Source organism: Papio anubis, chromosome 6 (genome assembly GCF_008728515.1).
Source record: "Papio anubis isolate 15944 chromosome 6, Panubis1.0, whole genome shotgun sequence".
NCBI lineage: Eukaryota > Metazoa > Chordata > Mammalia > Primates > Cercopithecidae > Papio > Papio anubis.
Window position 1 is genome coordinate 42584209 of NC_044981.1, and position 26592 is coordinate 42610800.

The 26592-nt window shown below is 51.3% G+C and overlaps 1 protein-coding gene across 6 annotated transcripts; it reads left to right on the plus strand.

Annotated features, from left to right (window-relative positions):
• Nucleotides 1-44: 44 nt before the first annotated feature.
• On the plus strand, nt 45-26592 carry CAPN11 (calpain 11). 6 transcript variants are annotated; one of them, XM_003897661.4, is made up of 23 exons: nt 46-116; nt 8737-8805; nt 10904-11154; nt 11523-11592; nt 14234-14352; nt 14871-15004; nt 15139-15307; nt 18601-18684; nt 18786-18871; nt 19114-19188; nt 19374-19534; nt 19778-19956; nt 22339-22350; nt 22672-22883; nt 23180-23219; nt 23317-23382; nt 23468-23525; nt 23654-23718; nt 23961-24029; nt 24830-24908; nt 25004-25120; nt 25898-25956; nt 26099-26592. In XM_003897661.4, exons 1-23 carry the CDS (start codon nt 101-103, stop codon nt 26123-26125), a joined length of 2217 nt encoding a protein of 738 aa, XP_003897710.3. In that variant the 5' UTR covers nt 46-100; the 3' UTR covers nt 26126-26592. The 6 variants fall into 6 exon arrangements, with proteins under 6 accessions (XP_031522965.1, XP_031522964.1, XP_003897710.3 ...); XM_031667102.1 differs by having other exon boundaries at nt 25004-25046; XM_031667101.1 differs by lacking the exon at nt 25898-25956.

Consider the following 26592-nt stretch of genomic DNA (forward strand, 5'->3'; position numbering starts at 1 on the left):
ACCTAGGAATCCCACTGCAGTGAGAGAGTTCTAGGGGGAGGGCCTCTTTTCCCCCTCCCACCAGAACCTTCAACTGTCAAGCACCGAGCTAGCCACCAGCATGCTGTCCTCCCCAGGTAGGCACTCATGGGGCCTTACCCCACTCCTGTACCTCCTGCAGGCTAGTCTCCCCCCAGGGAAGGAGTTGTGTCTCCCATCAAACTGGGTGCCCCTTTAGGGTACAGACAGTGACTCTTCCATCAGACTGGATGCTCCCTAAGGACAGGACCTGGGCCTCTTCCTCAGACTGTTTGGGGAAGGATAGGCCACTGGTGGTCAGACTGGGTGGTAGGCCGGGCAGGAGCTCTTTCTCCTCTCCACTGACAGTTAGAGTTGGGGAGAGGAGAGGGACTGGCCGTCCTGCTGTCATGGCTGCTGCGGAAAAGGGTTTGTGTGAAAAAGCCCAAGTAGAGAAGAAAACTTTAGGGAACAGAGAAAACCTCTCCTAAGCCTAGAAAAGCAGGTCCCTCAGCCCAGGAAGATGAGATCCTCAGGGTGGCAGGGGCAGGACTACCTGAGGCAAGCCTGGGACCAGACTCCAGGAGATGGGGAAGAGTGAGCTGAGGGGAAGCGGGTGGCTGGGCAGAACTGAGTTGTTCCTATGGGGCTGGGGTGCACAGAGGGCAGCCAGCCTTGGCCAGCAGAAGCTCAGCCCTATACCTCACCCTCAGCCTAGGGCACCGTGAGACCATAGGCCCCTAGACCCAGCCTCCCAGCTTCTCAGGCCCTCCCTGTTTACCTGACCCTAGGAAGTTTAGGCCTAGCAGGTGACCCCAAACCCAGTCCTTGTTCTTCAGAAGTGCCCTGAGCTTAAGCCCAGGAGTTCAAGACCAGCCTGGTCAGCATAGCAAGACCTCATCTCAAAATATAATTAATTAATTAATTATTTTTTTTAAAGTTCACTGAGACAACATCTTAGTTTTTTCCCAGCACCGGAAATCAAACTGTCCTTAAATCTACAGTCCCCTAATAACAATGTATTGCACTTAGAAAATCACTGAGAGAGGCCAGGCACAGTGGTTCACACCTGTAATCCTGGCACTTTGGGAGGCCAAGGCAGGTGGATCATCTGAGGTCAGGAGTTCAAGACCAGCCTGGTCCACATGGTGAAACCCTGTCTCTACTAAAATACAAAAATTAGCCAGGTGTGGTGGTGGGCGCCTATAATCTCAGCTACTCAGGAGGCAGAGGCAGGAGAATCTCTTGAACCCGGTAAGTGGAGGTTGCAGTGAGCCAAGATCGTGCCACTGCACCCCAGCCTGGGTGACAGAGTGAGACTCCATCTCAAATTTAAAAAAGAAAATCACTGACAGTAGATTGTAAGTGTTCTCACCACAAACAAATAACAAGTGTGTGCAGTAATCCTGATATTAATTAGCTCAACTGAGCCATTCCACAATGAATAAATATTTTAAAACACCATGTCATACACAACAGATATATACTTTTTTGGTCAGTAAAATAAAATAGATTTAGTTAAAACCGATCTACAGGTTCTCAGTCTGATGGAGGAGATAGGACGTGCAGCTGCAGCAGAAAGCTTCCTGTCCGTTCGTGCCTTATGCGGCAGCCCCTACGTTCCACGCTTCGCAGTTTCAGTTACCCACCGTCAACTGCAATCTGAAAACATTAAGATATTTTGAGAGAGACCACATTCACATTACTGATATTATATTGTTGTTATTTGCTCTATTTTATTACTTGTTATGGTTAACTGCTTATGTTAACTATGCCTAATTTATAAACTAAACTTTATCATAGGTATGTACATAAAGGAAAGACATAGTATTGATATATACAGGGTTTTGGAACCGAGCGCGGTGGCTCACGCCTGTAATCCCAGCACTTTGGGAGGCCGAGGGGGGCGGATCACAAGCTCAGGAGATCGAGACCATCCTGGCTAATACAGTGCAACACTGTCTCTACTAAAAATACAAAAAAAAAAAAATTAGCCAGGCGTGGTGGTGGGCGCCTGTAGTCCCACCTACTTGGGAGGCTGAGGCAGGAGAATGGCGTGAACCCGGGAGGCGGAGCTTGCAGTGAGCCGAGATCGCGCCACTGAACTCTAGCCTGGGCGACAGAGCAAGACTCCGTCTCAAAAAATTTAAAAAATAAAAAAATAAAAAAGATATATACAGGGTTTGGTACCACCCACAGTTTCAGGTGTCCACTGGGGGTGTTGGAAGTACCCCTAGGGATAAGGGGAGCTACTGTGTTGCTCTGGCCATCTGTCTGCTTCCCACAGGCAGCCTTGGTCTGTCTGTCTCAGCCTGCTCATGATCCTAGCCCATGTGACAGCTTGGATCTTTTGCCCTCTCTAAAAAGATGTTTTCTTTTGTTTTTGTTGTTGTTGTTGTTTTGTTTTGTTTTGTTTTGTTTTTAGATAGAGTCTCACTCTATTGCCCAGGCTGGAGTGCAGTGGCCCAACGTTGGCTCATTGCAACCTCCACCTCCCAGGTTCAAGCGATTCTCCTATCTCAGCCTCCTGAGTAGCTGGGACTACAGGCACGTGCCACCACACCCAGCTGATTTTTATGTTTTTAGCAGAGACGGCGTTTCACCATGTTGGCCAGGCTGGTCTTGAATGCCTGACTTCAGGTGATCCACCCGCCTTGGCCTCCCAAAGTGCTGGGATTACAGGTGTGAGCCACAGTGCCCGGCCTAAAGACATTTTCCATGACAACTGTGGTGGTGTGGATAGGTGTGTCAGTCCTTCCTGCAAGTCAGAGCTGAGTAATGACCTCACACCCTGGGGACTGGGTATGCAGCTTCGAAGCAGGGTTTGGGGGCCAGACAGTGAGAAATGGTTTGTTGGGCTGGGTGGTGACTAGGGGACAGAGGGCTCTGGGGAAATGAGACAAGGGAGGTGAGATGGAACCTGAAATGCCTTGGCCTGCCCTCTGATGTTCTTTCAGTCTTCTCAAACAACAGCATCTTCCCTGGTCCTTCCAGGCCCCCAGGAGAGCTCAACACCCTCAGTCCTCGGAGCAGCCAGGGTAGCGGCTGCCTGGAGTGACTGCACGGTGGAAGGGCATGGAGTGGTTTGCCTTATCGTGTGAATGGCCTTAGATGATTGGCTCAACCCAGGTTTGTCAACCCCAGCTCTCTTGACATTTTGAACTGGAAAATTCTTTATCATGGAGGCTTTCCTCTACACTGAGGGGCACCCAGCAGCATCCCTGGCCTCGACTTACTAGATGCCAGTAGCTCCCCGAGACCTGCCCCAGTTATGACAGCCAACACTGCCTCTAGACATTGCCACCTGTTCCCTGGGGGCCATCATCACCCCGGGTTGAGAACCTCTGACTCAAACTCTCTGGGAGGCCCTGGCTTCCACCCAGGTCAGATGGGAATAGTCATCCTGATCTGCCAGGTTCACAAATATGGATTGGGGCTGAAACAGAAGTGTTCAGCTCTCCCCTCTCGGGACTGCTTTCCACCCTTCCCTCGGAACCCTCTTCATCTGAAGGGGGCTCCACTGTTTATCCCCCTCAGCCCCCCTCACGGTCTCTTTGAATAAAGACACACACACACACACACACACACACACACACACACCTGTAATCATAGCCTGAGGGGGTGAGGGGGCTTCCGTTACCATTTCTAAAATAATCCCAGAGAGCTTGGGTTAGAAGAGACGGTTTGAGGAAAATGGAGGGAGAAAAGAATGGGGAGAACTCCCAGACTCTGGCTCTACCCACCCGCTTCCCTGCTTCCCAGACCTGATGCTTCCAGAACCAGGAAGTCAAAGTGCACCCCACCCTCAGGAGAACGGGATGTGCTTAGAGCAGGGAAAGGGGGATAGTCACTCTCCCGCAGAACCTCCCTGATGATCCCCTCAACCTGGTGGCCTCTTTTCCTGCCCCTTCTTCTGTCTCCGTGGCCCTTGGAGCTGAACCTGCGGAGGAATCGCATGGGAGGGTCTTCTCCACGCTCCACGTTGGGGGTGCATTCACCTCGACCCCTCAGTGCCAGCCCAGAATAAATGCTCCATAAAACATGCCTAACATGAGTTAGGGTTTGCTCTCAGGAGCTCAAACCAGTGGCAAAGACAGACAAGCACACACATGACTCCAATATTGGAGTAATATCACTAGTATCATTAAATCCTATGATGGAGGGACACATATGTGACACAGAGCACAGGCCATGTGATCCTAGAAGGAGCTCAGCAAATACCAGTTGACCAGCCAGGTCAGTGGGGAGAAGGAGACTAATGTTTCCTGAGCATCTACTAAACCCCAGTCTTTTTCACACATGTTGCATTCTTCCACCCTGAAACACCCTGCCATGTAGAATGTAGCAGCCTCTATACACAGGTGAGGAAACCAAGGCTCAGGGAGGTCAAACAACTCGCCTAAGGTCACACAGCTGACACTCTGGCTCCAGTGCAGCCCAAGGCATTAGCTCTGCTAAAAAGGGACAAGCCACCCCTTTTCCAACACCTTTATCCATCGTCAACACCCCCTGTCAGCTGCTCCACACAGGGGAGGTGACTTCACAAAGACCACACACAAGTTGCAGTACAGTGGACGAAGGGGACGCACCGAGGCCAGCTGACTCACTCATCCTTCTCCAGCACAGCCGTGGCCCCTCACTGTGGCAACCTCCCAGCAAGGCAGCTGGGAGGTTGAGAGCATAGAGCAGCCTGCCCTGACTGTAATGCCCACCGAGTCTGAGGAAGTTCAGCCTCTCTCTATCTCAGTTTCTCTGTCTACAGCAGGGAAGTTATAATAGTAAGCCTAACCAGTGGGGTTGTTGTGAGGATTCAATCAGCTAATGCATGTAGGGTGTTTAGAATAGTGCCAGGCATGTAGTGAGCCCTCAAGCGCTGCTAACTATTATTTTTAGAAATGCTATATAAGGGCTCACTACTCATAACTGAGGCAGGATTCCTAATATCTTCTCATCACAAGCCAAAGGCTCTATTGTAGTGAGCCCTCAAATGCTGCTAGCTATTATTATTTTTAGAAATGCTATATAAGTGCTCACTACTCATAACTGAGGCAGGATTCCTAATATCTTCTCATCACAAGCCAAAGGCTCTATGGAGAAGCAAAATTCAGGATCCTGAGTCTCCTCAACCTTATTATTTTTTGTTTGTTTGTTTTGGAGATGGGGGTCTCACTTTGTCACCCAGGCTGGAGCACAGTGGAAGTGAAGGGGTGGCCTGAGAGACAAGAAAAGAAATGAGACACAGAGACAAAGTATAGAGAAAGAAAAAGTGGGCCCAGGGGACCGGCGCTCAGCATACAGAGGACCCATGCCGGCACCGGTCTCTGAGTTCCCTTAATATTTATTGATAATTATCTTTACCATCTTAAAGATAAGGGAGTGGCAGGACAATAGGATCATTGTAGGGAGGAAATTGGCAGTAAGACATATGAACAAAAACCTCTGTGACATGAATAAGTTTAAAGGAAAATGCTGTGCCTTGAGATGCATATGCAAACATCTCCATAAACCTTTTAGCAGCATTATTTTAGCCTCTCACATGGGGAGAAACCTTGGACAATACCTAGCTTTCCTAGGCAGAGGTCCCTGCGACCTTTGGCCGTGTACGTGTCCCTGGGTAGTTGAAATTAAGAGAATGGTGATGACTTTTAACCAGCAAGCTGCCTTCAGGCACTTGTTTAACAAAGACACATCCTGCACAGCCCAAAATCCATTAAACCTTGTGTCACCGCAGCACATGTCTCTTGCAAGGACAAGGTTGGGGGTAGGGTCACAGATTAACAGCATCTCAAATAAAGAACAAAATGGAGTCTCTTATGTCTACTTCTTTCTATATAGACACAGTAACAGGCTGATCTCTCTTTCTTTTCCCCACAGGAAGAATTAGGGCTCACTGCAGCTTCCAACTCCCAGCCTCAAGTGATCCTCCCACCTCGGTCTCCCAAGGAGCTGGGACCTCAGGCACATGCTACCATGCCCAGTTAATTTTTTTTAATTTTTATTTTGTAGGCACAGAAGTCTCACTATGTTCCCCCTTGCTGGTCTCGTGAGGCTGAGGAGGGAGGATTGCTTGAGCTCAGGAGTTTGAGGTTGCAGTGAGCCGTACTCAGGAGTTTGAGGTTGCAGTGAGCCGTAACTGCCACTGCCCTGCAGCCTGGGGAACAGAGTGAGACTCTGTCTCAAAAAAGTATATCTATATTGAACACTTACTATGTACTCAATACAGCAGCAGGGATACAGCAGCAAACAAAACAGACAAAAATCCCTGCCCTCACAGGCTTTCACTCATGGGGGAGGTAAACAATAAACAAAATATATTGTATATTGGGGTTGCTGCAGGATAGGGAGTAGGGGAGGGGTGGGAGAGAGAAAACATCTATGAAAAATTAACCACAATACTAAGCAAGGCATCCATTCATTCATTGCAAACATTTTTGAGCCAGCATTTTGAAACTGAGTAGTATACAAGGTGGCCTCACCCTCTCCTCTTGAGAGCTCACAGCCTCACAGAGGAGGCAGACAAGTCAACTCAGGGAAGGCAGGTAGTGATGGGTGTCCTAACAAAAGTGTAGGAAGATAGCGCAGCCCCAAGTTCTGTGCGGACACCACCAGGGAGGCTTCACAGAGGAGGCAGCATCAAGCAGGCACTGGGAGGCTGGACAGGACTTTTTCCCAGTGGACCCATTGTGGGCATGGGATCAGGAATGATTGCAGACAGAGGCACAAGGACGGCAAGAGGAATGAGGGTAGCCTGTGCAGAAAGGCATGGGGCCAGATGGCAGGTGGCAGCCTGGTTTGGGTTTGTCATGCTAACAAGGGAAACACATCTAAAGTATTGGGCAGGGGGTGCAGTATCTATAATCAGGTTTGCATTTTATTTTATTTTATTTTTATTTTTTGAGACAGTCTCACTCTGCCACCCAGGCTGGACTGCAGTGGCGCTCCCTCAACTCACTGCAACCTCCACCTCCCAGGTTCAAGCCACCTCCTACCTCAGCCACCGGAGTAGCTGGGACCACAGGTGTGCACCACCACACCCAGCTAATAATTTTGTATTTTTAGTAGACATGAGGTTTCACCATGTTGGCCAGGCTGGTCTTGAACTCCTAGCCTTAAGTGATCCATCTGCCTCAGCCTCCCAAAGTGCTGGGATTACAGGGGTGAGCCACCGTGCCGCCCCAGGTTCGCATTTTCAAAATCTTAGCTAACACTGTGGAGAACTAGTTGGGGAGGAGGATGTTAGAAGAAAGGGGCCAGTTAGGGAATCATTCTTCTGGCCTAGATTTTTGCTATTTAAGGTTAACTTCTTGAGTGAGCTTTGTGTCAGAAACAAATGCAAACACTTTAGAATATCATCCATCCCCCAGGTGGAGAAGCCGAGGCATGAGGAGATAAAGTGATGTTTTGGGAGGCCTCCCTGTGAGGGGATGCTTGACTTCCAGTCCTCACTTACTGCACTCGATGTGGCTCTGCACAGGGGCAGCCCCTATCACGGGCTGTGCGGGGGAGGACAGGAGAGATGCTAAGAGGGTGCAGTAGATAAGGGGCATAGTGACAGGGTCTGGGAAGATCCCCAGGTCTCTGGCTAGGTGGAGGGAAGGGGAGGACTAGGTTGAGGAGACTGCTGGAGGGACTGTCTCTCCTGGGACGCAGAGCTCAGGAGAGCTGCTTGGCCAGGCAGGGTCTCCCCAAGTCTGGAACACTCAAGAGGGGTCAAAGGGATGGGTTTGTACTGGGAGTGGTGGGCCCAGGGTTGGAGAGGGCTCTGGGGGCTGGCCTTATTCTCCTGGCAAAGCGATATCCTGAAAGTTTCCGGAGGAAGTAAAGGGTTCAAAACCTCATTCAAAGGGAGTTGGTGTGGTGTGTGGTGGGGGCAACATATGTGATGAATTGGAGAGGGTCTTTAGGAGACAAGAGGCCATTTGAGGTCTGGGGGTTGTCTGAAGGCCCTGGCCTCGGCCAGTGATGGTAGCAATGAGAAATTAGGGTCCTAGGAGGGGATTCTTAGTCATTGAAGGACTCAATGACTGTTTTGATGTGGGATGCAGTGTGTTGAGATCTTGGGGAACCAGAACAGGGGGGTCATCATAGGACCTGAGGAAATCCCAAGGAGGTACTCGTGTGGAACAGGAGAAGGGGTTTGCTTGGGGCAGTGGCAAGAGGAAGGGGGATAAGTTCAGCAACAAATCGTCCGTGGATGCCTTTGTAACAGAGATGGGGCGGGTTCTGCCAGCTTTCAACTGAGGAGAAACACTTCCCCTCAGGGGGCTCAGCATAGGGTGAAGGTTGCAAGCTCGGTCGAGGGTCTGCAGTACGGACTTCATCCCACACCCAACCCTCACTGTGACCTTGGGCAAGCTGCTTAGGCTCTGGGCCTCTGCTCCCTTTTCCAGTAATCAGGGTATTGCATGTACCCCCTTGTAGGGCTGGTGTGCCTGGTACAGAGAAGGTGCTCAGTGCTGTCAGCTCTGCTGTTATAACTAGTCTCCTGGTTCTGTTACTCAGGGGAGGAGGAATAACTGAGACCTCCTGCTCTTGCCTCTGGGGTCTCGCCCTTCTGTGGGTTCAATCAGGGTCTCACCTGTAAAGAACCCCAGAACCCTGCTGCCCTCCCTGTAGCTGCACCCCAACCTAGTTCTTTTCCTCATTCTAAAATCTTCCTATACCCCAGCCCCAGCTGGGCTCTGTTTAACTTTAGACCACAGCCTTCCTCCCCTCCTCCCACTCTCTTTCTTATTCTAGGGCCGAGTCTTCCAGAGTCAGCAGAGAGCCTGGATGGATCACAGGAGAAGCCTCGGAGCTCATATGCGGGTAGGACTGCAGACTCAGTCGTGGCTCTGTGGCCTCCCTTTTTTCTTCCTCCTCCTTCACTCTCTTCTCTTCCCCTGGGCCTGCTGATGGGGGAAGTCAGTTGTGTTGTGTGGGGAGGGCGGTGCGGGGAGGGGAGGCTACCCTCAGGAAGGGATGTTGGCGGTTCGCAGTCCCCCTGGGGGAGAAGGTGTGGGCAGGGTGTCCAGAGTCCCAAGCCACCTGGCAGGCCCGGGATCCATCAGCCAGCCTGACTCAACTCTTACCCTGACACTCACCCAGTGCCACCCACTCAGTCATTACCTGACCCAGCCCACCCCCAGCAGCCCCTTCCCTCTGCCCTCCACTCTCTACACTCCATTATTTCCACTCTCCTTAAAAGAGTGGAGTCTAGGCCGGGCGTGGTGGCTCATGACTGTAATCCTAGCACTTTGGGAGGCTGAGGCGGGTGGATCACCTGAGTTCAGGAGTTCGAGACCAGCCTGGCTAACATGGTGAAACCCTATCTCTACTAAAAATACAAAATTAGCCAGATGTAGTTGTGGGCGCCTGTAATCCCAGCTACTCAGGAGGCTGAGGCAGAAGAATCACTTGAACCTGGGAGGTGGAGGTTGCAGTGAGCCAAGATCGTGCCACTGAACTCCAGCCTGAGCAACAGACTGAGACTCCGTCTCAAAAAAAAATTAAAAAAAAAAAAAAAAAAAAAAGCAGCATCTGTTAAGATGGTCTGGAGGCCATTTTTTAAAAAAACAGCTTTATTGAGAGACAATTCAAATACCCTACAGTTCACCCATTTAAAGTGTACCATTTGGCTGGGTGCAGTGGCTCATGCCAGTAATCCTAGCACTTTGGGAGGCCAAGACTGGAAGATTGCTTGAGCCCAGGAGTCCAAGACTGGTCTGGGCAACATAGTGAGATCCTGTCTCTACAAAAATTAGAAGTTAAAAAATTAGACAGGCATGGTGGCACACACCTGTGGTCCCAGCTACTCAGGAGGCTGAGATGAGAAGATAATTTGAGCCCGGGAGGTCAAGGCTGCAGTGAGCTGTGATCAAGCCGCTGTACTCCAGCCAGGCCTACAGAGTGAGACTCTGTTTCAAAAAAAACCAAAGGATAATTCCAAAGTACAATTCCAGTTGGGTGTGGTGGGAGTACAAGACCAGCCAACATGGCGAGACTCTGCCTCTTAAAAAAAAAAAAAAATGGAAAAAAAAAGTGTATAATTCAGTGCCTTTTAGTATATTCACAGAGTTATGCATCCAGCACCACAACAAATTTTAGATTGTTTTCATTATCCTCCCAAAGAAATCCCATACCCTTTAGCCATCAACTTCTAATCCCCCATCTCCTTAAGCAACAGGCAACCCCTAATCTACGTTCTGTCTCTCTGTATAGACATTTTATATAAATAGAATCACACAATATGGGTTTTTTGTTTGTTTGTTTTGTTTTGTTTTGTTTTTTGAGATGGAGCCTCACTCTGTAACCCATATTGGAGTTCAGTGGCACCATCTCGGCTCACTGCAACCTCCACCTCCTGGGTTCAAGCCATTCTCCTGCCTCAGCCTCCCGAGTAGCTGAGATTACAGGCACCCGCCACCATGCCCGGCTAATTCTTGTATTTTTAGTAGACATGGGGTTTCACTATGTTGGCCAGGCTGGTCTCAAACTCCTGACCTCGTGATCCGCCCACCTTGGCCTCCCAAAGTGCGGGGATTACAGGCTTGAGCCACCGCGCCCAGCCTATTTATTTATTTTTTTTAGAGACAAGGTCTTGCTCTGTCACCCAGACTGGAGCGCCATCACGTCTCGTTGCAGCCTCAAACTCCCGCAGCCTCGAACTCCAGGGCTCAGGTGATCCTTCCATCTCAGCTTCTTGAGTAGCTGGGACTACAGGCACACACCACCATGCCCAGCTAATTAAAAAACATTTTTTTGTAGAGATGAGATCTTACCGTGTCGCCCAGGCTGGTCTCAAACTCCTGGGCTCAAGATATCCTCCCACCTCAGCCTCCCAAAGTGCTGAGATTACAGGCATGAACCACTGTGCCCAGCTTATTACATTTTTTAATTGCGTTATTTGTCATTTTTTCTTACACAGAGCCCACTTATACTGATACAGGAATGGTGGCTCACATAAACTACAGCCGGCTCAAGGCCAGCGGCGTGGGCCAGCATCACAATGCCCACAACTTTGGTAACCAGAGCTTTGAGGAGCTGCGAGCAGCCTGTCTAAGAAAGGGGGAACTCTTTGAGGACCCCTTATTCCCTGCTGAACCCAGCTCACTGGGCTTCAAGGACCTGGGCCCCAACTCCAAAAATGTGCAGAACATCTGCTGGCAGCGGCCCAAGGTGGGCACTGGAAGGGAGGCATGGACTCATGGACGGAGGGGAGTTTGTAGTGATCTCTCTATCACTTTTAGAATCTTCAACCCCCCACCACCCTATTCTGAGCCTGGCACTAGGCCCCACCTTCATCAGAGCTGGGGACAGTTCTGAATATGCTTAAGCCAAACCTCCCAGGTAACCCTAAGGAAATCACCCACCAGCCTCTGTTATCACAGGCTGCACCTATGCCAAGTTGGTCCTGTACCCTCTCCCCTCCCCTCATATCTGCTCCCCTGGAACTTCAAGGTGGGCATCATTCCCCAGCAAAGGTGGGAGAAAGGTGGGGAGGGGGCGTCCTGGGCCCCCTTGAAACCTTTATTCCTTCATTGCAGGATATCATAAACAACCCTCTGTTCATCATGGATGGGATTTCTCCAACAGATGTCTGCCAGGGGATCCTCGGTGAGTGGGGCACAGGAAGCTGGTCTCCACTTGGGGAAGGGGATTGGGGGAGGGGTGCCAGGATGTCTTTTGAAGCTGGAAAACAGGGAGCCCTGAGGTTCAGACAGCCTGCTTCTGTTTCCCTGTCCCTCCCCTTCTGAGGAGAGGACAGTGAGAACACCATGCATTCTGCCCCTCCCGAGTCTGGATGCCACTCCCTGCCTGCTGCAGCCTGGGTCCTGGGGGGATATCAGTTATTTATGGCTACATAATAAATTACCTAGGACTTAGCAACTTAAAAAAACAAACAGCCGGGCGCAGTGGCTCACGCCTTTAATCCCAGCACTTTGGGAGGCCGAGGCAGGCGGATCACAAGGTCAGGAGATCGAGACCATCCTGGCTAACACGGTGAAACCTCGTCTCTACTAAAAATAAAAAAAATTAGCTGGGCCTGGTGGCAGGCGCCTGTAGTCCCAGCTACTCGGGAGGCAAGAGAATGGCGTGAACCCGGGAGGCGGAGCTTGCAGTGAGCCGAGATCGCAGCATTGCACTCCAGTCTGGGCGACAGAGCAAGACTCCATCTCAAAAACAAAACAAAACAAAACAAAAAAACCAAATATTCTTATCTCACGGTTTCTGTGGGTCAGAAATTCAGAAGCAGAATCACTGGATGGGTCTGGTTCAGGGTTTACCAGGAGGCTGCAGTCAAGACATCTGCAACCTGTGATCATCTGAAGGCTTACCTGGGGCTGGAGGGTCTGCTCTTAGGAGGGTGCACTTACATGGCAGGAACTCTCAGGTCCTTGCTGGCTGTTGGCAGGAGGCCCCAGTTCCTCGCCATATAGGCTTCTCCATAGGACTGCTTGAGTGTCCACAAAAAGTGGTAGCTTGCTCTTCCAAAGCGAGTTATCTAAGGGAGAGGACAAGGAGGAAGCCATAATGCCTTTTCTGACCTAGTCTTAGGAGTTGCACATCATCACTTCCAGCATACTCTATTTGTCAGAAGCAAACACTGAATCTGGTCCATACTCGAGAGGAGAGGAATTAGGCTCTACCTTTGGAAGGGAGGATGGTCGAAGAATTTGTGGAAACCACTACAGGTGCTAGAACCTGATCAATCTGGGGTATCAAATAGGAGGGCAACGGGGTCCACTCAACCCACTCTCACAAGGCTCCCATGGAAAGCCCCAGGGTAGATCCTCCTCCCTAAGCCTGGTCCTGTTCAAGGATTTCCTCCAGATCCCTCGTTGCGTCTTTAGGGATAAAGCCAGGGTGGGCTTTCTCTGAGACCGAATTCTGTGCCCTTGGGGCAGAAAAAACTGGCAAGGTGTGGGCAGAGCAGAGACCAAGGAGACCTTAGACCCCAGGGCCGCTGCTGTGGCTGCTGTGGCTCAGTAGGCTGGAGGGACAATGTGCTGGAGAAGGAGGGAATTCACTTCTCCCAGGCACTCCAACGGTGAGGGGGATTGGAGCGTCCTTGATATTCTTGTCTCCAGGCAGCCAGGAGGCCATTGGTAGTCATAGAAACTTTCTGGTCCCTCAACCTCAGCCTGGCCTAGGATGCCCAGTACCCTGCCCCTGGACCCCACCCAACAAGGGCTGAGATGCCCAGGAGACAGATGGCAATGGAGGTCTGTAGTGCTCATCTCCCATAGGATTCCCTTTAGCTGAACTTCAGGCCAGGGACACTGCCCCATACCCACTTCAATGCCTAGCTCCAGGGGTCCTGCTGGGGTACATACTAAGCCCTGGGTCCCCAATATAATGTGGGTGACATGAGGGAGAGGCCTCTTGGGACCTTCGTGGCCACACCAGTGTACTCACAGGGTGCAGGAAGGTGACTGGATCTGTTGGAAGAATGTGGAGAGTATTGGCTCTGTCTCAAATAAAGCAGGTTACTGGTCAGGTGCAGTGGCTCATACCTGTAATCCCAGCACCTTGGGAGGCCAAGGCAGGAGGATTACTTGAGCTCAGGAGTTCAAGACCAGCCTGGGCAGCATAGTGAGACTCTGTCTCTGCTTACATATAAAAATTTACTTTAAAAAAATAGGTTCCTAGAGCCTGAGGCCAAAAGTACCTCTTTCCCAAACTCAAGAAAACAAAAGCATGTGGCTCTCACATAATAGAAAAGGTACAGTCAGGCACTGTGGCTCATGTCTGTAATCCCAACACTTTGGGAGGCCAAGGCTGGCAGACTTGCCGGGAGTTCTTGAGGCCAGGAGTTCAAGACCAGCTTGGCCAACATGGTGAAACCCCATCTCTACTAAATATGCAAAAATTAGCCAGGTGTGGTGGCAGGCGCCTGTGGTCCCAGCTACTTAGGAGGCTGAGACAGCAGAGTCGCTCAAACCCGGGAGGCAGAGGTTGCAGTGAGCTGAGATCGTGCTACTGCACTCCAGCCTGGGTGACATAGCAAGACACTGTCTCAGAAAAGAAAATGTACAGAAACTCACCTCGCCAGAGTCTCTCTGATTTCAGTTTCTCCCTGTTTGCCTTCTTCCTGAACGCTCTTTAGTGGGAGGGTTGAGGGAGGGTGCGTCTCTGCCAGGGGGTGGGAATGGGGTACAGGGTCAAGTTCCTGCTCCCCTAGGCCTTGGATTCTGAGGCCCACCCACACATAAAGGGTTGCTCAGGGGTGGCAAAGCCCTGCCTGTCTTTCCAGGGGACTGCTGGCTGCTGGCTGCCATCGGCTCCCTTACCACCTGCCCCAAACTGCTGTACCGCGTGGTGCCCAGGGGGCAGAGCTTCAAGAAAAACTATGCTGGCATCTTCCATTTTCAGGTGAAGGACAGTGTGAGAGCCACCATGGCTTTGTGGGGAGCGGAGGGGGGAAAAGTTTACCTTTTTTCCTTTTGAAAAATAGCATTTATTAGGGTGGGTTTTCGGCTAATCATCAGAGAAATATCTGCCCACCAAAGAAACCATGTAAGCTGATTTTTTAAGTCCCAAAAGAAAATAGTTGTTAGCAATTTGTGGCTCTCTTTCTCCCTTCTCCTTCTCTTCCTCTCCATTGTGGGTGTGGGTGTGGGTGTGTGTGACACTGGTAGTCTTTGTCACATAATTTTTGTAATCTGCCCCTTTAACTGAGCTACATGTAGACAAATTCCCCCTCGTGGCAGAAGCTGGAGAGGAGGCGGAGCCAGGTCCAGGCTTTGGGTTGCCTTTCCCTCACTATCCAGTGATTTATTCAGTGATTCAGGAGAGTGGAGCCTCTGACACTGGCGTGTCTTCAGGTCTGGCCACTAGGAGGCGCTTGATGATAGGGTTCCCACGCAAGGGGTGTGTGTTGCTACCCGCAGATTTGGCAGTTTGGGCAGTGGGTGAACGTGGTAGTGGACGACCGGCTGCCCACAAAGAATGACAAGCTGGTGTTCGTGCACTCAACCGAACGCAGTGAGTTCTGGAGCGCCCTGCTGGAGAAGGCATATGCCAAGTGAGTGCTGGGAGCCGAGGAAGCTGCCTCTGTCAGGGCAGCTGGAATCAGGGGGAGGGGAGGAGGTGGCAGGACATCCCTCCCTTCCCTCACCTCCATCCTAGAGCCCAACAGTGCCTTCTCTGTGCCCACAGGCTGAGTGGGTCCTATGAAGCACTGTCAGGGGGCAGTACCATAGAGGGCTTTGAGGACTTCACAGGAGGCGTGGCCCAGAGCTTCCGACTCCAGAGGCCCCCTCAGAACCTGCTCAGGCTCCTTAGGAAGGCGGTGGAGCGATCCTCCCTCATGGGTTGCTCCATTGAAGTAAGCAAAGCATGGTCCCACCTCAGGGCCTTTGCACCTGCTGTTGCTGTCACCCAAAAGGCTCTTCCCCCAGTATCTGCATGGCCAGCACCTTCTCATTCAGTTCAACTGCCTTTTCCCCAGACTAGCGTTCCCTGCCTCCCTGTCTAAAGTCGCTGTCCCCACCCTATTTACTTTCTTTTTCTTTTCTTTTTTTTTTCTTTTTTTCTTTTTCTTTTTTTTTTTTTTTTTTTTTTTGAGACAGGGTCTCATTCTGTCTCCCAGGCTGGAGTGCAGTGGCAAGATCTTGGCTTACTGCAACCTCCACCTCCTGGGTTCAAGTGATTCTCCTGCCTCAGCCTCCCAAGTAGCTGGGATTACAGGCCCATGCCACCAAGCCTGCCTAATTTTTTGTATTTTTAGTAGAGAAGGAATTTCGTCATGTTAGCCAGGCTGGTCTTGAACTCCTGACCTCAAGTGATCCACCCACCTCGGCCTCCCATAGTGCTGGGATTACAGGCGGGAGCCACGGTGCCCGGCCAGCCCTTTTTACTTTCTTTTTTTTTTTTTTTTTTGAGACGGAGTCTCGCGCTGTCGCCCAGGCTGGAGTGCAGTGGCGCGATCTCGGCTCACTGCAAGCTCCGCCTCCCGGGTTCACGCCATTCTCCTGCCTCAGCCTCCTGAGTAGCTGGGACTACAGGCGCCCACCACCGCGCCCGGCTAATTTTTTGTATTTTTAGTAGAGACGGGGTTTCACTGTGGTCTCGATCTCCTGACCTTGTGATCCGCCCGCCTCGGCCTCCCAAAGTGCTGGGATTACAGGCGTGAGCCACCGCGCCCGGCCGCCCTTTTTACTTTCTATCTGGTTTTTACTTTCTCCCCAACATTTATTGTGACCTGAAATTATCTTGCTTATCTATGTTTTCACTCATAGCCCATCTTCTCTGGATAGTACTCACATTCCATGAGGGCAGTGACCTTCTTTGTCTCATTCACTGCTGGACCCTGGAACTTAGGAAGGAGCCCAGCATGCAGTAGGCACCCAACCAACATTTGCTCGACAAAATACATGAACACAGGGTGCAACATATGACCCTGCATTCTTGGCATTTATCCCAGAGAAATGAAGACATGTCTCCAAAAATGTTTGTACACAAATGTTTGCAGCAACCTTATTCATCATAGCCCCCAAACAGGAAACAACCTAGATGTCCTTCAATGAGTAAATGGTTAAACAAACTGTGTTGATTACACACCATGGAATACTACTCAGCAATAAAAAGGAACAAACTACTGATACTCAGAGAAACTAGGACAGATCTCAGGGGAATTATGCTGAATGAAAAACACCAAACCCAGCCAGGTGCAGTGGCTCACGCCTGTAATTCCAACACTTTGGGAGGCTGAGGTGGGAGAATTGCTTGAGCCCAGGAGTTCGAGACCAGTCTAAGGAATATAGTGAGACCTCATCTCTACCAAAAACAATAATAATAATAATTAGCTGAGAGAAAAGAAAAAAAAAAGACAACCCCCAAAGGTTACACACTGCATGATTCCATTTAAATGACATTCTTTTTTTTTTTTTTTTGAGACAGATTCTCACTCTGTTGCCCAGGCTGGAGAGCAGCAGTGTGGTCTCGTCTCACTGCAACATCTACCTCCTGGGTTCAAGCGATTTTCCTCCCTCACCCTCCCATGTAGCTGCGATTATAGGAGCCTGCCACCACACCTGGCTAATTTTTGTATTTTTAGTAGAGCCAGGGTTTCACCATGTTGGCCAGACTGGTCTTGAACTCCCCACCTCAGGTGATCTGCCCGCCTTGGCCTCCCAAAGTGCTAGGATTATAGGCGTGAGCCACTGCGCCTGGTCTTAAATGACATTCTTGAAATGACAAAATAATAGAAATTAAGAAGAGACGAGTGGTTGCCAGGGTTTAGGGAAGGGGAGTCGTGAAAAGAGATGGGTTTGGTTATAAAAGGGTGACTCAAGGGATGCTTGTGGTGATAGAAATGTTCTATATCTTGACTGTGGTGGTGGCTACACGAAACTACACGTAATGGAATTGCATAGAGCACACAAAAGTGAGCACTTGTAAAACTGGGGAAATCTGTATCAGGTTTATGGATTGCATCCATATCAGCATTCTGGGCTGGGCACAGTGGCTCACACCTGTAATCCCAGCACTTTGGGAGGCTGAGGTGGGCAGATTGCTTGAGCCCAGAATTTTGAGACAAGCCTGGGCAACATGGCAAGACCCAATCTCTACTAAAAATACAAAAATTAGCTGTAGTCTCAGCTACTCAGGAGGCTGACATGAGAGGCTTGCTCGAGGCTAGGAGGTCAAGGCTTCAGTGAACCGAGATCACACCACTGCACTCCAGCCTGGGTGACACAGTGAGACCCTGTCTCAAAAATAATAATAGGCCGGGCGCGGTGGCTCAAGCCTGTAATCCCAGCACTTTGGGAGGCCGAGGCGGGTGGATCACGAGGTCAGGAGATCGAGACTATCCTGGCTAACATGGTGAAACCCCGTCTCTACTAAAAATACAAAAAATTAGCCGGGCACGGTGGCGGGCGCCTGTAGTCCCAGCTACTTGGGAGGCTGAGGCGGGAGAATGGCGTGAACCCGGGAGGCGGAGCTTGCAGTGAGCCGAGATCACGCCACTGCACTCCAGCCTGGGAGACACAGTGAGACTCCGTCTCAAAAAAAAAAATAAAAATAATAAAAATAATAATAATAATAATAATAATAAAAAAGCTGGGTGCAGTGGCTCACACTTGTAATCCCAGCACTTTGGGAAGCCGAGGTGGGTGGATCACCTGAGGTCAGGAGTTCGAGACCAGCCTGGCCAACATGGTGAAACACCATCCATACTAAAAACTCAAAAAATTAGCCAGGCGTGTTGGCAGGCGCCTGTAATCCCAGCTACTTGGGAGGCTGAGGCAGGAGAATCACTTGAACCTACGAGGCAGACGTTGCAGTGAGTTGAGATCTCGCCACTGCACTCCAAGAGCAACAAGAGCAAAGCTCTGTCTCAAATAATAATAAATAATAATAACAACAATTTTTAAAACATTCTGGTTTGATATTTCACTGTAGTTTTGCCAGATGTCACCACTGGGGGAACCTGAGAATGGGATACATGGGATTTCTCTGTATGATTTCTTACAATTGCATGTGAATCTACAATTACCTCAAAATAATGATAATAATTTAAAAGTTTAGTTTAAAAAAATTAACCTGGAGAGCTCTCCCTTCCTTTGGGTGCCCAGTCCAGGTCCTCCGTACCTTCCCTTCCTCTCTGTTCTGTAGGTCACCAGCGACAGTGAACTGGAGTCCATGACCAACAAGATGCTGGTGAGAGGGCACGCTTACTCAGTGACTGGCCTTCAGGATGTGAGTCCTGAGAAATGTGCCCTACCCCGAGGACCCTGAGAAGGAGGAGAAGGTCTCCCTGTCCCCATAACTCTGACCTTTAACCACCCCTGCCTACCCAGGTCCACTACAGAGGCAAAATGGAAACACTGATTCGGGTCCGGAATCCCTGGGGCCGGATTGAGTGGAATGGAGCTTGGAGTGACAGGTAGGTGCCCCCAATCCAGGTCAGGGGTGGTCAGAGGATACAGCAGGCAGTGCTAGGTGGACCGACTGGTATCCCATCTGGGAGAAAAACCTGTACAACAGGGCAAAGCCCCTCCCTCTAGATTCTCCATCTAGCTCCGCACCCCAGCAGGCAGGCATTCAGGGAAGAGGGAGTCCCTTGGAGAGGAAGGAGGTGCCACGTGACTTCCGCCCCTCTCCTTCCACCGCCCATCTCTGCTCCAGGTCCAGCGAGTGGGAAGAGGTGGCCCCAGACATTCAGATGCAGCTGCTGCACAAGATGGAGGACGGGGAGTTCTGGTCAGTGTGGCTTGGGGTGGGCTTCCTACCACTGCCCCAGGCCCTGGTCCTTCATCTCCCTGCTCCGCTCCTCTCTGCGCCTTGGATGCAGAGGCTCCGGTGGTTGTTGAGGGGTTGCGGTTCAGGGAGAGGGAACTGAGGATGCAAGTGTGCTGCTGATGGGCTCCACCCCCACCCCACCACAGGATGTCCTACCAAGATTTCCTGAACAACTTCACGCTCCTGGAGATCTGCAACCTCACGCCTGATGCACTCTCTGGGGACTACAAGAGCTACTGGCACACCACCTTCTATGAGGGCAGCTGGCGCAGAGGCAGCTCCGCAGGGGGCTGCAGGAACCACCCTGGTGGGTGAGGGGGTGAGGGGGGAGGGGGTGTGCAGGGAGTGAAGGATGGGCCATGGCTCATCATGAAACCAGACCTGGGGCACAAGTCACCGGAGGCAGGGTCCATGAGGTCAGGGGTTAGTCAGATTTCACAGCCCCTGTGGAGGAGACAACTCCTGTGTGGCTGGGGAAGCTCGGTCCACCCGGAAAGGGCGTGGCCAAGGGAAGCCCCCATATAACCATGCTGACCCGCTTCCGCCACAGGCACATTCTGGACCAACCCCCAGTTTAAGATCTCTCTCCCTGAGGGAGATGACCCAGAGGATGACACAGAGAACGATGCTGTGGTCTGCACCTGCCTGGTGGCCCTGATGCAGAAGAACTGGCGGCATGCACGGCAGCAGGGAACCCAGCTGCAGACCATTGGCTTTGTCCTGTATTCGGTGGGTGCCTGGCTGGTCCCCCCGGCCACTCACTCTCTCTCACCTGGCCTCACTCCTTTCTTGTTTGCTTGCTTTCGTGCTTTCTTACTTTCTTGCTTTCTTGCTTCCTTTCTTTCCTTTCTTTCTTTCTTTCCTTTCTTTTCTTTCTTTCTTTCTCTCTTTCCCTCTTTCTCTCTTTCTTTTTTTTTTTTTTTTTTTTTTTGACAGAGTCTCACTCTGTTTCCCAGGTGAGGGCAGGGAAAGAAAGATTGCAGTGGCACAATCTCCATTCACTGCAAACTCTGCCTCCCCAGTTCAAGTGATTCTCGTGCCTCAGCCTTCCCAGTAGCTGGATTACAGGCATGTACCACCATGCCCAGATAATTTTTGTATTTTTAGTAGAGATGGGGTTTCACCATGTTGGCTAGCCTGGTCTGGAACTCGTGACCTCAGGTACTCTGCCTGCCTCGGCCTCCCAAAGTGTTGGAATTACAAGTGTGAGCCACCACGCCCAGCCGCCTGGCCTCACTCCTTTCTCCCCAGGGCCACTTCCTGCCTGGGAGAGGAACAGGCTCCAACAGGCTTCACAGCCCTGATTTCTTTTTTTTTTTTTTTTTAAGACAGAGTCTCAATCTGTTGCCCAGGTTGGAATGCAGTGGTGTGATTACAGCTCACAGCAGCCCTGACCTCCCAGGCTTAAGCAATCCTCCTACCTCAGCCTCCTGACTAGCTAGGACTGCAGGCAATTGTCCTGCTAGTTTTTTTTTTTTTTTTTTTAATTTTTTGTAAGATAGGGTCTCACTATGTTGCCCAGGCTGAGCCCTGACTCTTGAATGGTGCTTTGTGCTTTTCAAGCCAGAGCCAGCAGTTTTCTCTTCATGGATTTTATCCTTTGTGCCAGGCATTGTTCCAAAGGTCTCAGGAATACTAACTACTAATACCTTTAAGGAAGCAGAAGGAGCCTGTGGACCAGCGATATGAAGTCACTTGCCCAAGCTCACACATCCAAGGGTCAGAGGCCAAGCCTGTGTCCTGATTCCCAGGCACTCTGAGACTTTTCCACACGCCGCCCCCTGCGGACAATCCATGCCCCCCACTGACAATCCATCCCCCTTGTCTGCTCCACCAGCCGCACTCATTCCAGGAGCCAAGTGAAAGCCCTGAGAAGCATTTCCCAAGCCAAACCATGCTTTTCAAAATTCTCCAAATCTCCAAAAGAATGTTGTTCGTTCACTTGCTTTCCCTTCTATAAGCAAGTTATATGGAGCATCTACTGTATGCCAGGCCCCAGTTCAGTCTCCAGGGGTTCAATAGTGAGCAAAACAGACACAAGCCTTGCCCTACTCTTAGGGCCATTAGTCCACCAGGTTAACAGACTGGTGCTTCAGGATAACATTTTTGTTGGGGGTGGTGGCTCATGCCTGTTATCCCAGCACTTTGGGAGGCCGAGGTGGGAGGATCACTCGGAAGATGCCCAAGGAATTTAACACCAGCATGGGCAACACAGCAAGAGCCTGTCTCAACAACAACAACAAAAAATTAGCCGGGCATGGTAGCACACACCTGTGGTCCCAACTACTCGAGAAGCTGAGGTGAGAGGATCATTGGAGCCCAGGAGGTCAAAGCTGCGGCGAGCCATGATCGCACCACTGCACTTCAGCCTGGGCACAGAGCGAGACCCTGTCCCAAAGACATCGTCAAGGTTAGAAAAGCTCAGGAAAGACGACTCCAGCCCAAGCTCTCCGGTGCACACAAGCACACTGAGGTGCTGATAAGCCACCTCTGCAATACAGCAACCTGTTTAACTTGGTTTAACTCACATTTTTACAAACTTATTTGTCCTCGATCCTCAATTTTAGTAATCTTCTGTTCACTTCCTGCAGGATATGAGTGTTCCACGGAAAAGCAAAACACTGTCCTAGATTTTTATCCCAGCTCTTTCACTTTTCAGCCATCTGAGGTTGGACAAATCACTTCACATCTTTGGGATTCTGTTTCCTTCCCTTAACCTGGAATGATAAAAATCTACCTTATATAAACTGTACTTTACTACCGAAAGCTGAAGGATTTTTTTTTTTTTTTTTTTTTTTTTTTTTGGAGACAGGGTCTCACTCTGTTGCCCAGGCTGGAGGGCAGTGACATGATCATGACTCACTGCAGCCTTGACCTCCAGCTCAAGCAATCCTCCCACCTCTACAGCAGAGGGATTGTTAATGCCAGGACCTTTGAACTGTCAGAGCCCGTGCCCCACTCCACCACCCGTGTCCCAGGGCTCTTAATACCCCTCCAAAAACACACACACACAGACACAGACACACACTATACACATCCCGTTTGGCTTCTGAAGGCCTGAGGCCCTTTACCACCCTAGAGATCTGACTCTCCTCTTTCTTCCCTTCCCAGGTCCCAAAGGAGGTACAGAAGATAAAGATGTGGGGCTTGTTCCTGGACACACACCCACCCCACCCCTGGCTGCAAGTGGATTGGCAAAGGGTGGAATTTGGCGAGAGGCTCTGGGGGTCACTGGGTTAGGATTCCAGCCCTCTTGGGGACTGGTAGGGGTCGGGAAAGGAAGAGACCCTATTGGAGTTGCGGACCACTTAGGTGGTGTCCAGGCCAGGTCAGTTGGTGGTGGCACCTACCTCCAACCCTGCCCGGCCAGGCTGTTCACCTTGGGGGGCCCTCCCTCCCTAACCTCCCGTGCCAGTCCTGTACCCACCTCCAGAGTGCATATAGTTTCAGAACATCCAGGATGTCCCCTTGAAGAAGGAATTCTTCGTGAAGTATCAGGACCATGGCTTCTCAGAGATCTTCGCCAACTCACGGGAGGTGAGCAGCCAACTCCGGCTGCCTCCGGGGGAGTATATCATTATTCCCTCCACCTTTGAGCCACACAGAGATGCCGACTTCCTACTTCGTGTCTTCACCGAGAAGCACAGCGAGTCATGGTAAGGGACTGCACCTCACTGCTCCAAGGCCTGCCACCCAAGAGCTGCAGGATATCAAGCTCAGGGAGCTGCTGTCAGGTCCTCCCTCACTTTGTCCCTATTTTACAGTCAGGGAAACTGAGGCATGAAAAGGTGAAGTCCCAGTTAGTGGCAGAACCAGACCTAGAACTAGAACCCAGATTTCCATGGAGCTGCCCTATATTGCTTCAAAGACATGACATGACCCCCAGAGCACCCTGCTGAAATCCCCATCTCCCTCCCCCGGTAACTCTTGAGCTTTCAATGATTTTGCCCAGGGAATTGGATGAAGTCAACTATGCTGAGCAACTCCAAGAGGTGAGGGGAGGCTGTAGGGCTGGGGGTTGGAAGGAAGCTCCCAGGCCTGTGAAGGAAGTTTTCTGACCAGGTCCCTTTCCCGCTCCCTTGCCCCCAGGAAAAGGTCTCTGAGGATGACATGGACCAGGACTTCCTACATTTGTTTAAGATAGTGGCAGGAGAGGTGAGCAGGCCACAGGCGGAGGGCTGACGGGAGGGGGATGAGGGGCTGGAGGGACCCAAGTGGGGTTCACTGTCCCCCTTCCTAGGGCAAGGAGATAGGGGCACACGAGCTCCAGAGGCTGCTCAACAGGATGACCATCAAATGTGAGTCTTCCGCTCCTGCTGCACGCGACCCCTCCCCCATATTTTGTGCCCCTCTTGATCACTCCCAGTGCCCCCCACGATACCTCATTTACCCTGTCTCGCCTTTCTACCCCCTCCCTTCCTCACAGTCAAAAGCTTCAAGACCAAGGGCTTTGGCCTGGATGCTTGCCGCTGCATGATCAACCTCATGGATGTATCCTCCTGTCCAGTGCTCTCTTGGCCCTGTCCCCTGCCTACAAGCCTGGCCCAGAGGCCAGCCATGCCCTCCTCCCTGATGGGGATTAGGCTCTGTGGTAGCAGAAGATGCCAGTTCTTCTGGCTGCTACAGTACCGGAATCCCAGGGCTTGTGTGTCCCCTCGGGAAGCCCTGCTGCTTCCCTGTCCCCTGGGATGCCTTCTCCACTCCCTTCTCTGCTGTCCTTGACCACCTTCCAGAAAGATGACTCTGGCAAGCTGGGGCTTCTAGAGTTCAAGATCCTGTGGAAAAAACTCAAGAAATGGACGGTAAAGGGCACTAAAAGGGCAGCCTCGAGGGGTAAGGAAAAGAGGGTCTTAGGAGAGATGGAACTAATGAGGGGAAGTTAGGACCGGAGCCCTAACCACACACACACCCCCCCACACCACACTCACACACACACATACACACTCACATACAGACACAACACCACACACACACACACAAACACACACACACACTAGAAAAGGGTCTGTTGGAGTGTGGCATATTACCCAGTCAAAATATTTTATAACAAGTATAGCTCAGGTATCAACTAGTCATGAAGGATGCACACAGAGAGCGCCGGGCAGGGCACCAGTGCTTCCGACAACCCATGCTTGGCATTAACCCTTAGGTCACCAGATGATAGGCATATCAGGAGTGGGCCAGGGTTGGAGTTGGGGCATGGTGTCTTAGGCCACTGCTGTGAGCCGACTGTCCTAAAGTATTTATTTTTCTTTTCTTTTCTTTTTTTTTTTTTTTTGAGACGGAATCTCACTCAGTCGCCCAGGCTGGAGTGCAGTGGTTCGATCTCTGCTCACTGTAACCTCCACCTCCTGCCTCCTGACTAGCTGGGATTATAGGCATGCACCACCACACCCAGCTAATTTTTGTATCTTTAGTAGAGACGGGGTTTCGTCATGTTGGCCAGGCTGGTCTCGACCTCCTGACCTCAGATGATCCACCTGCCTCGGCCTCTCAAAGTGCTGGGATTACAGGCGTGAGCCACTGCACCTGGCCTCAGTATTTCATTATTTCAACCACCATGCCATGCACGTGGCCCTACCACATCTGTCTGTCTATTCAGGACATCTTCAGAGAGTGTGACCAGGACCATTCAGGCACCTTGAACTCCTATGAGATGCGGTTGGCTATTGAGAAAGCAGGTGGCCAAGGGTCAGGTGCGGGCCTTGGGGCAGGGAAGAGGATGGCAGCATCCAGAGGCCTGGACTTTTCCCCTCCCCACTTCTCTGTCTCTCAGGCATCAAGCTGAACAACAAGGTAACGCAGGTCCTGGTGGCCAGGTATGCAGATGATGACTTGATCGTAGACTTTGACAGCTTCATCAGCTGTTTCCTGAGGCTAAAGACCATGTTCAGTGAGTTAGGCATCTACCCACACCCCAGCCTAGGCCAGGGGCTGCGGGCCCTCTCCCATACACCCTGATGGGTGCTGCTCCAGAGCCCCTCCCCCTTACAAGGCACACGTGAAATGGGTTCAAAGCCCAGCTCCGCCACTTGCTGGCAGCTGTGACTTGAGCAAGTCACTTAATCTTTCTGTGCCTCCATTCCCTCCTCTTTAGAATGTGGATAATAGGCCGGGCGCGGTGGCTCAAGCCTGTAATCCCAGCACTTTGGGAGGCCGAGATGGGCGGATCACGAGGTCAGGAGATCGAGACCATCCTGGCTAACACGGTGAAACCCCGTCTCTACTAAGAAATACAAAAAATAGCCGGGCGAGGTGGCAGCGCCTGTAGTCCCAGCTACTCGGGAGGCTGAGGCCGGAGAATGGCGTGAACCCGGGAGGCGGAGCTTGCAGTGAGCTGAGATCTGGCCACTGCACTCCAGCCTGGGCGACAGCGCGAGACTCCGTCTCAAAAAAAAAAAAAAAAAAGAATGTGGATAATAATAGTGCTGCCCTCAAAGGATTGAGGTGCAGGTTAAACCAGTTAGTCTATGGAAGGCACTCAGAACTGGGCCTGGCTCCTGGTGAGGCTATGTGAGTTGCTCTCATTAATTCCCCACTGGGCTAGGGGATTTATGTGGGGAACAGCCAGGAACAGCTGGTGTTGCCCCTTCCTACCTAGTTGGGAGTGGTTCTTTCAGAACACTGACTTAGCACTCAGCCCCTCTCCCCCGCTTCCTCTGTAACACAGCATTCTTTCTAACCATGGACCCCAAGAATACTGGCCATATTTGCTTGAACCTGGAACAGGTACTTGGAAAGGGGTGGGAAGGAATCTGCAGGATTGCGCCTGCCTGCCTCGCAACCCCACCCCCGCCCAACTCTGCTGTCCTCTGGCCAGCATCCTGCCCCCACCTCTTCCCACCCTGGGATCTGCTTCCTGTCTCCACAGTGGCTGCAGATGACCATGTGGGGATAGAGGTCTGCAGGAGCCTGGCCATCTCTACCAGCAGCAGTGAGGTTCTAGCCCAGGAGGGTGCGGTGCTTCTTGTAGCCCTCAGCTCTCCGGTCTCTGCTGATGAAATGGGCTCCAGGTGGCAGTGCCCAGGTCCCAGGTGCCATGTTTACTGCAGCAGTGGGACCTCCGTGCCCACTCCCCGAGCTCAGAGCCTTTCTCTTTTTTCCCAAACCAGGCTTCTGATGGCTGGCTTTCCCCCACCATCGCTCGCTCTCAGAGTATATTTGACTAAAGAGTAGGTGATGCTTCCCCAGGATCCCCCTGGCTGGAGAGGTCAAGAATAGGGAAGGGACTTGTAGCTCATTTCTTACGCTCCATGCTTGCTGTCCTGCTCACACCTCCCTGCTGACCACCCATCCTTGCACAGCCTCTCTCTTTTCCTCCCCACCTGTGGACACTATTCTAATAAATAGCACATGCCATTGGCT

Excerpts from the sequence above, each read along its gene's own strand:
- CAPN11 (XM_031667101.1), top strand. Across the intron at positions 23,383-23,467 it reads TTAAGATAGTGGCAGGAGAG|GGCAAGGAGATAGGGGCACA; the intron begins GTGAGCAGGCCA and ends CCCCCTTCCTAG. Across the intron at positions 23,719-23,960 it reads GCATGATCAACCTCATGGAT|AAAGATGACTCTGGCAAGCT; the intron begins GTATCCTCCTGT and ends ACCACCTTCCAG.